Source organism: Capsicum annuum, chromosome 12, assembly GCF_002878395.1.
Source record: "Capsicum annuum cultivar UCD-10X-F1 chromosome 12, UCD10Xv1.1, whole genome shotgun sequence".
Classification (NCBI taxonomy): domain Eukaryota; kingdom Viridiplantae; phylum Streptophyta; class Magnoliopsida; order Solanales; family Solanaceae; genus Capsicum; species Capsicum annuum.
Window position 1 is genome coordinate 197,134,824 of NC_061122.1, and position 10,359 is coordinate 197,145,182.

General features: G+C 35.4%; 2 protein-coding genes across 6 annotated transcripts in view; one reads left to right on the forward strand and one right to left on the reverse strand.

Moving 5' to 3' along the window:
• Nucleotides 1-2,421, forward strand: part of LOC107850542 (nuclear pore complex protein NUP107) — a 41,522-nt gene extending 39,101 nt beyond the window's left edge. For both annotated transcript variants that reach the window (XM_016695143.2, XM_016695144.2), the window contains 3 exons: nt 910-1,070; nt 1,267-1,383; nt 2,050-2,421. In XM_016695143.2, coding sequence (XP_016550629.2) covers nt 910-1,070; nt 1,267-1,383; nt 2,050-2,115 — 344 coding nt within the window. In that variant the 3' untranslated portion in view covers nt 2,116-2,421. The remainder of the gene's footprint in view (nt 1-909; nt 1,071-1,266; nt 1,384-2,049) is intronic.
• A 750-nt stretch (nt 2,422-3,171) lies between these two features.
• On the reverse strand, nt 3,172-10,054 carry LOC107850543 (25.3 kDa vesicle transport protein). 4 transcript variants are annotated; one of them, XM_016695146.2, is made up of 7 exons: nt 9,785-10,015; nt 9,369-9,552; nt 7,297-7,505; nt 5,809-5,969; nt 5,557-5,703; nt 4,667-4,743; nt 3,172-3,602 (listed from the first exon to the last, which is right to left on the reverse strand). In XM_016695146.2, the coding sequence occupies exons 3-7, from the start codon at nt 7,482-7,484 to the stop codon at nt 3,519-3,521; spliced, it is 657 nt and encodes a 218-aa protein (XP_016550632.1). In that variant the 5' UTR covers nt 7,485-7,505; nt 9,369-9,552; nt 9,785-10,015; the 3' UTR covers nt 3,172-3,518. The 4 variants fall into 4 exon arrangements, with proteins under 4 accessions (XP_016550632.1, XP_047256887.1, XP_016550631.1 ...); XM_047400931.1 differs by having other exon boundaries at nt 9,364-9,552; XM_016695145.2 differs by lacking the exon at nt 9,369-9,552 and having other exon boundaries at nt 9,785-10,054.
• Nucleotides 10,055-10,359: the final 305 nt, after the last annotated feature.

A 10,359-nucleotide genomic window follows, 5' to 3' on the forward strand; every position in this document is an offset into this window, starting at 1 on the left:
AAAATATTTTTCAGGAAATATATTTTCCTTTCCAAAATTTATTGTAGCCAAATACTGGAAAATGATTTTGTCAAGGAAAATATAGTTTTCTAGGAAAAATATTTTAATTCATCCAGTGTCTTTTTGAATTGAAATCAACATCTTTAAACCTTTTCACACCATCTGACCATTAAGTTGGCAAAACTCTGCTAAACTCAAGTATGATCAGTCAATGTTTCTTCTTTTGCTCTCTGTGGAAAGATAGTGTGAGGGTCAACTGAAATGGAGTAGAGGATTGGCTATTGTTTCTCTGTGGTACTACTGACTTCTTGGAATGAGTCTATGAATTGATTCGAATAGTATTGCATATAAATGAAAGTTGTAACATCTGTATTTCATTTGGTTGAACATGCTTCTCTATCCCTATTTATAGTTGCTTTGTGAACTCCATTTTATTGGTAGTTGGTATCATCCTAGTTTTTTACCTCGTCGTATATGGGGTTGTATCTGCTACTGTCCAAACTTTTGATGTTTGGCTTCTGTAGTTTTTGCCTCACCATAAGTCCATAACACATCATCAAATCTTTTACCATTTGAAGTCTATCTCACTATGCGATCTTAATCCATCTTTGACATTTTGGGCCATAAAACCACTCAGAGGCAGTTCTTTTTACAGAAGCTAGTAATGACCTCTTCTACGACTTTGTAGCATGAGAATGCGCCATTTGGCATGAGTTGTAAACTGGAATTTTGATGAAGCCCATTGCTTTTATTTTTCTTTCTTTTTCTCTTCTCCCTCTCTCTCTCTCTCTCTCTCTCTCTCTCTCTCTGTGTCTCTGTGTGTGTGTGTGTATGTGTGTATATATATATATATATATATATTTTGAGAAAGGTTGCCCTTGTCTTAAATTACATTGTTTCTCGTTAAAGGGGAGCTTGTTCGCTTTCAAGCTGGAGTTACAATGGAGATCTCCCGGTTAGATGCTTGGTATTCTGGCAGTGATGGTTCTATTGATGGCCCTGCAACCTACATAGTGCATGGTCTTTGTCGTAGGTGTTGCATCCCTGAAGTCGCTCTGCGCTGTATGCAGGTGAGCTTTCCATTGGAACTCACAATTTCTAACTATTTATAGTATTGTCTGTGCGCGCCATCACCTAAAACAAAGTGCCTATAACCACAACTTTAGTTTATCTTATTTAACTATTCTGAGTGTTCTAATAGAAGCAAAAGCTACAAGGACTTGTCTGTTTGTTCTCCCTGTTCTGATCTGTTGAGCTCTTTTGTAGGTTTCTGTCTCACTCGTGGAGTCTGGTAATCCACCTAATAACCATGATGAGTTGATCAACCTAGTCACAAATCCTGAAACTGGATTTCTTCGTCTCTTCAGTCAGCATCAATTGCAGGTAAGCTTCATGTCAGGCTTCTACCCTTTATGCACTGTTATGTTTTGCCAAAATCCCATCAGTTCTCATGCATACATCACTCGCAAATTCTTCCCGAGACACCACTAGGTGGGAAATCACTGGGTGTGTTGTTGTTGTATAAGCTCTCGAGTCTTTATTCAAGCCCATGTACTTATTCCCAACCTTTGACGCTGTTCACCTTGTTGTGTCGCTGTGATTGATTCCCTTCTTCCTCCCCCTGCTCCGATTTCATTTACCATCTGGCCACTTCCTTCTGTTATATCCGACATACCCCCCCTGGTTGTCATGAGCAGGATATTTTAAGATACATTTACCATTACTTGCTAGTGTAGATTGAAGTGTGCAACCATTTGTATAGATGATCGGGTAGTTGGAACCTCTGGAACCACTAGAAATGAAATCGTGGCTTATTATATTTGTTGTATTGTTAATCGGGTCATTTCTGTTTAGCTATAATTAGATACTGCTACAGTGAGAAATATAGGAGAAAAATATTAGTATTGAATTGTTGTACCTTTATTATTACATTGAGACTCTATTTATAGACACTACATTCCAATCTTTTTCCAATTAGGATTCTATTATTATTCTTATTCCTACTCATATTCTAACGGCTACTAAAGTTGAAGCTTACATTCCATGCAGGAATTTTTGTTGTTTGAGAGGGAATATACAATTCACAAAATGGAGCTTGAGGAGTCAACTGTTTGATGGCTTAATACTTGACAGGCTTGTGTGAATTAAGTGGATATTTATTTTTGTAGTCTATTGTAATTCGAGTTAGCGCAACGTTTTTTACGGTCTGCCTGTAGTGCATGACTGTATGTATGCGATTTAGATTCGCAGGTGGTCCATTGAAATTCGAGTTAACTTATTTTCCTTTTTATTTTTTTTTTCAAAAAAAAAAGAAGTGATCTTTTAATATTTAGAAAAGGTCGTACTTAAACTTCTTATTGTACTCTCAATGCCAAGCTATTATAGCTTACACAAAAGATATGACATTTGAAATTATGAGTTTCAAGAGTGCCGTAGCCGTATAATTGTTATTATACCATATTTTAAAAGTTAATTTTCTTTAGCTTTGTGCTCAATTAAATTCCACACTTGTGAGGAGCTTTTTTTGGCAACTTTAACCAGCCTAATGGTATGACTACGTTTACTTTACCCTCCTCAAACCCCATCTTTGTGGGAATACACCGAGTATGTTGTTGTAACCAGCCTAATGGTGTTCTGTCAAAATGAATGCCAGGAATGCTGCAAATACGAGTCCCGTAGTGGTAAACTTTTGCTGAATGTTGGAGATGGCGCCTTATTTAACAATGAGGTCATAGGTAGCAATGTATGATGAAAAATAGATTTTAATTGTACATTCAGATAGGTGATTTGAATATGTGCTTGACAATACTAGACAGAAACCTTTGAATTGTGAGTGAGAAATGAATCAAGCGAGGATCAGTAAACTTGTTTTGGATCGTTCAACAAAAAGTTAATTCCACCTTGTGGCAGAATGTTTGACATGGATCCCTACCTTCTGAGTTCTGTATTAGTAGCCAAAAGTCAAATACATGGAAAAGAGACATGAAATCTTTACTAAAGTACTCTACGAAGGTTATGGATTGTTGCACAACACTGCATTTTGCTGGAGAAATGTTGCACAACATTCAGAATTTCTTATTTTTACTTGATCACGATTCAGCCTCATGTATAAACACCAGAACTTCATAGCATGCATAAATGATGAAAGCAAAAAAAAAATACACACATCGACACTGCAATCTTATAGCTGTATTTTAATATATCAAAAGTTGCAACTGATCCTATCAAAATTACAACAGATGTTGCACATCAAATTTTCAAGTTTAGCAAGGCAAAATATGAAGAGGATTAACAAAGAATAGTATCATATCTCAATGTTTACCAACATGGTCTATCTGTCTGACATTAACAAACTCATAGCTTGAGTGTCCCATCCGCGAAAAAACCTCTCTTCGTTACACGACAGCCACCTTGAAATGTTAAGTGGTCTATCGGTTGCCCACACAGTTTGGTGCTGCAAAATCAGTAAGTATCCAAGAGTAATAACACATTCTAAGCTGCATATGGGAATGGTAGCTTCACCAAATCTTATTTTTCGCCCAGAAGAGGAGAATAACAACTCCAATGACAATAGCGACGGGTGCCCATTTCCGAATCAAAGCCTAAAGTAATGAACATATGAGTCAATATATCAAAGTGATTGCAAATAAGAAAATAAAAAGAGACGCATCTGATACATGACTGGATGTCTATGCTAGCGCATGGATTTAAAATTCAGATCTCAGTCATGAAGTGCATTTGTGTTTTAGAACTAAATCTTAATCCTTCAAATCTCACCATTAAGTGCATTATTTTTATTTTTACCAGTTACAATACATATGAATGATTAAAACATGTAATGACATCCTAATATCATTATCAACTACCACAACCGCCAATCACCAGAGTCAGTGGTATCACCTCCATCAGCCACCACTATATATCGTCAACTACCGCTATCAGTCACCAGTATCATACACCACAATTATTAACTGCCACCAACAACTACCGCCATTGTTGACCAATACTGTCGATCACCATTACCACTAGCTACTAGCCTACTACCGATAATCACCACCACCAAATACCACCCCAGTTGGCACCCACAGCCACCACCATTATCCAATCACCACCACCAACCATCATATGAGTTTTCAAAATATTTTATTGAAATAATATAAGATCTATTAATTTTTTTAAAATATGGTTCAAATATTAAAATGTTGAGAAACATACCCTCATAATTATTTAGTATCCAAATTGAATATTAATAAAAACAAACGGGACTAAAACTAGAACTTAGACATGGGCAAAGTTTCATTACCATTTTTTTTTTTTTATGTCCTATCTGAAGCACAAATGCGAACTAAACTAAGTGCAAGTTTCGAAGAGCCATGGAAAGAACAAAAGTCTTAATAGAGTTAAAAAATTCTCATCCACAATAAACTGGACATATCGATACCCATAATCTTCTACAGTAACATCCTACATTATATGCATCTGTGTGCACATCAGAAAATAAAGAACAGATCCAAGTTTCACGCTCCTTTAAATCATTTTACCTCACCATTTTTCACTCCAACTAATGAAAAGTAGAAAAGTACAATATTTTTAGGAGACAAAAGTAGAAAGTACATTTTCGACCAAGAATATGATCATATCATCTCAAAATTTCCATGACACTAACCTGACGGTTTAAATCTCTTGCTTTGTCAGCATATATGCGGGATTCTGATGTCAAGCGACTGGACATCTGACTGACCTCTGCACAATTTCATATTTGAACAATCAAATCTTTAATATCAAACATAAACTGTTGAAGATAGTCTGATGAAAAAAAAGGGAGAACCAACTACACAACAAATGCATAGCATAGAAATGAGTGTGATTGCTGATCTATATTAAAGCTATGAGTCGTATGAGTTATGACTGACAGAAAAACGTACATGTGCTTTTGGATTTTATATTCAATCAATCAACTATCCTCAATTCCAAATGAGTTGGGTAAACTATAAGAATCTTTGTACAGTTCTGCTTTATTCAGATTTATTTTATTCCAACTGCCTGGCAGAATTTCTTAAAAACAAATAAAATGAAATAAGAATTTTACATAATAATTAAACAAATAAATGATGTCTTTTAAGACTAATTAAGAGTTCACCAAAACTAGAGATTTTTTATACCTCACTTTACCCTTAAACAGATATACAAGTCCCTAACTAGAATAGAAAGAGTCATGAAAAACATATGAACTATTGTAAGTATAACAATTAATAAGCCTTAACCCGAATTAGTTGGTATCAGCTATATGAAACATTTTCTTTTGATGTGTTTCGTTCTTAGTTGTGCCATTTGATTTCTAAGATGCAATAAAAAGTCACAACTGACGCAACTCTTAACTTTACTTTAACACAGGTTGATTTTGCTCCACTCCTTGCACCACAAGCAGCATAGGCATGGCGAGTATCAGAGCAACAACCTACTTTTTGCGAATAAAGAGATTTCTAAGAACATCAGAGCGACAACCTACTATAAGAAGGTAATGAGGTCAGGCAAACATAGGAATGAGAAACTTACGATCCAACTTTTCACCAACACCTAGAACTTCCTGTACATTTCGAGTCATTATCTGATGAACTTCATAGAGTTCATCATTCAACTTTGTAATATTGCGTTGAGTTCTGGTGTCCTGGTACAGTTTCTTCGTCTTCTGTATGAATGTATCTTTTGAAATGTGAAAAGTTACAAATTGTAGAAAGAAAAAGGATAAGTATTCAACAGAAGATCAATTAGAAATTATAAGAGCGAACAGTAAAGGCAAGACCATACCAAATTTAATAAAAGCATAGGGCCTGGCAGCAGTTTCAATTTGACTCCCATTGACACGCTCAAACTCATTCTTGAGGTCTTCTAGGTATTGAAAAGCAAGTTTCTTGGGGTAAACGCGGTCACACATTGTCAAATAACAAACACGGCCTTCAATGATATAACTGAGCGAACCAGTTAAGAGAGCACAAAATACCCACATAACACCTTCTTTTAGTGTCAAAAAGCAGTAGTTAAGTATATCTATTTTAGAAAGGAAAGGGTAGTAAAGCAAAATGTAATTTGGAAGGCAAACCATCAATGAGATTTTGTTCAACAAGATTGTTGCTGCTGTTTAATCCAGAAAACGAATAACATAGCACCTATATAGGTAATGCGCATACCGTGAAAAAAGCCAGAAAACAGATCACAGATATTGTGAGGATAAAATGCACTGAGCTTCCGCTTTTCCAAAAGTATTTATCAGTTCTTGTGTATCCAAGATTAGATATCATCCAAATTACTACTATAGATTGAGAAAGAAATTGGGTTGAAAGACAAAAAGGAGAGGGATACATGGTTAGAGCAATAAGTTTGCCAATATGAAAACAAAAAAGATCCCTCTGTTTTAGTTTTAAAAAAAACAAAAAAGAGATCCCTCTTAGTTCATCGAAAGCATTAAGCCAGATCCATCCTTCATCCCTTTGGCTATTTTGTCGGTACTTTGAAGAAAAGGATCAAGCCAGCATTTGAAGGAGGGAAAAATTACTTTTTATGAGGACCTTCCTTTCATTTATTATACCATTTTGGTCCTCCCCTGATGTTACTATTAATAAAATTGATTGGATGTTATTTGTAGAGAACCATATCTTGTGCAAAATTATCTGTGTTTGTATACCAAGAACTTTCCCAATGCATTAACAGGTGAGTAAATTTATTAAAGGCAACCAGTGCAACCGTCTTTACTTCTGCTAATACCATGAAAAATCCTAGTTGTCCTTAAATTTTGCAACACTACCTGCAGGTGCTAAACAATCCACTCATGCGTATACCAAATCACAGTTCTCTGACAAGTTGTGCTGATTATAACTGCGACAAAGATATTGGCAATAGTTGGCAAATAAAAATAAAGGGGGGGGGTGTGTGGTGGGGGGGGGGGGGGGGGGGGCGTAAACCTGATCACTGAATCTCTTGAATATTTATTAGGGACTCTCTAGTGGAACCTACTTTCACCCAAAAAAATAAAAATGGAGTGTCACTCCCAAGTGCATAAACAAAGTGACAAAATTCTGCAACATTCTCTGAGATGGAGATTGCTAAACATAATAATCTTGACCATGAGTAATTCAGAGAAGTTATTTGGAGATGACCACTTAGTTACTTAGATCCCACAAAATAAAACTAAAAGAATGACTCTGTACTTTGAGAAACTTCAGTAAGCAGCGATATGAGAGATTTAAACACACCAAGAACATTGAAACAGATGTTATCTTAAACAAAATAAAAGGATACTGGAAAATATAAGGCCCAGTTTCTACCGACATTCTTGATGTCTCAATCTGGCCCATAGAGAGGTTCTTGAACAAGGACTTGGCTTGCTGCTTGTAGAAATCTACATCTTGAATATCACGGCCATCATCCAGGCCTTCCGCTAAAGGAAGACCATCAGTCACACGAGCAATCATAGTCAACTTCACCATCTTGGTTTCACAAGCATACAACTACATCAAACACAAGAAGGTCAGAGTTACATTTGCATATTTGAAGTAGGAAAATATTACAAATATGTTCTGTTATTTGGACAGTGGATTCCAACAAGGCCTTTTCTAATGGGACTTTCCTGCTTTTGGCTCCAATAAATCCGGTTTTTTCTTTGCTTTTTCAAGAGTAAGAGAAGTAGCTTTTCTAAAATGCACTTTATCTTTTAGATCATCTTAGAATCCTATGACTTCTTCTCTCATTTAGAGACTAAAACTTGAATCCACTTTGATCATTGTAAGGATTAAGATGTATCTATTTGACGAATTCAAAACAAATGACAAATGCAGGAAAAAACATTAATTTATGCTTTAGTGTTCAGAGATTAATAAATCGAAGACCCACAACTTCTATGTTACTAAAAACTAAATTATTCAAAGTTCACAAAGATGTATGATTTTGACTACTATATTAAAATTTCCGAAACTCTTCAATGCAAGAAAGACTGGCCTGAAGTGTAGACACTGTGAAAAGAAAATGATATTCCTAAGGCTATTAGAACCGGGGGTCTATCGGAAACAACCTCTCTACTTCATCTGAGGTTGAGGTAGTGGTATGGAATACGTCACTTTACCCTCCCCAGACCCCACTTTGCGGGAATACACTGGGTATGTTGTTGTATTGACATTAAATTGTATAACGATTCAAACGTGCAGAGTAAGTTGGAAAATTATATTGTTCAGATTTTGGACTCTTAGAAATATTTAGCACTCACTCACTAGGACTTTGCACCGATGCAGTCGAACAAGTTTCTAATGTTCTCTCCTTCCTACTTTCCACAAGTGATAATAACTTATGCGGTATGCCCTGCTGAATGCAACTTCCCATTAACCTATGATCATGTTAGGCATGTGCCCCAAATTAAGTAGCTTTATCTGCTTCTACTCTACTTTGTGTTCCTTAACCATAGAAAAGAACAACGTATGCTCAACTCAAAAGTTTCAAAAAAGCAAATTCAATGAATAATTAGGGGGTCTTCTTGATCCATGTCATGTCGAACTTAATTGAAGATTCTAAAAAGGGATTCACCCTACAACATTTTTACTTTGAACTTATTAAGGACCTACTAAAATGAACTATATTGCTCAAATATACCACAAATTTCGTATCATGAAAGAACACCCGACAAGGGTGTATTAGCCATGATGAACTCAATTAAAGCCATATTCCTCAAATACTACTCAATTGACAAAGTGTATCCTGCACAGATAAAAACTTAGTTGGCGTCATTAGACTTACATTAGGTCCAGTTTTTTCTGGAATTTAAGGAACCTTTACTTTGCGTTTGAAAGACAAATTATTTAGTGTGGGAATGAAGTAGGTCCAGACAGAGCAGAATGACATCGATGACTCATGGAACGGCTCTAAATCTTAATGACATGGGTGATTCATGAAACCGATTCCAAATCTTTGGAAATGAGGCATAGTAAAGTACATAATTCAAGATACACAACATTTTGAACTCTATTATAACAATAACTGTTACAATAAAGACACCTTTGCAGATATAACTTTAACATTCCATAACTGCAACAAAATCTACTTGCAGAGCACACAAGGGTGTGGCCCAGGCGCGGGAGCAGGTAGGATGGAGGGGTTCATCCAAACCCCTTCGACGAAAATTTGCATTGTTCAAAATTTGGTTAAAATTAACCTTTACGTATAAATAGTAGACGTTGAAACCACCTTTGGCTTCTAAGTACATTTATTTCTTCCTATTTTAAACCAAAAAAAGACGGTCCGGTGCACTTAAGCTCCACTATCCAATGAGTCCGAGAAAGAAAGAGCCGGACACAAGAGTCTATTGTACGCAAACCCTACCTTACCTTTCTGCAAGAGGCTATTTCCACGAGTTGAACCTGTGACACCTCCTGTCACATGGAAGCAACTTTACCAATTACTCAAAAGTTTTCCTTTTTGATAAAAATTCTACTCCGCCTCTAGTGTGGCCTAGAGGTGTCAGTTATCCGGTAGGTGGCAGGTATGCAGTGGAATTAGTCGAGCTGCTCACTAAAAAAAAAAAAATACGGGTAAACAAGCAATTAACACGTGATTTCTAACATTGGGATCGAAATGGAAGGATAACAAATGGGGGTAAGTAAACAAGCGAAATCACCTCACTATGAATCCTGTATATGCATTTTGCTATAGTATTTAATAATTTAGGTAGACAAAGAATACTGATTGATTGAACTAATAATAAATTAGTAATTGAACAAGTTAAATAGATGAAATTAATTACAAATCATAGGCAGTGTATTTATTGAGTCTTGATTTGGGTATACTGCTTGCTGATGGATCCACAAATAATACTTGTTCCCGATCTTGGATGTTGATGCAACTTCTATTCCCTCCCTAATTTTTTCAATTTATTGTGTGTGATACTAATAAAATTGTAGTAATTAATATGCCACCATTTCCACAGATTTGGGGAGTAAAAATTTAAAAAGACTCTCTACCGTAATTACACCTACGCAAAAGCTGTCCTGTGTGATAAGTACAACTCTCTCCCTTCCTAATTACTCCCTCCATCCCAATTTTAATTTTTAATTTTACTTGTTATTTTTCATTAATTAAAATAAAAAATATTTTTTTATTCTTAATATTAATTGTTTTTTTAAAATTAAAATATAAACATCATTAATAAGAATATAATGATAAAATAGTCATATTATTAATTATTTTCCTTAATTAATGTACAATATCAAATTGAAATGAATAAAATGGAATGGAAGGAGTACTAAATAGGGTGTATTAATAATATTGGAATTAATAAAGTTGAGATTAGTAATATTGAGGTTATTTTTTATGTTGTAT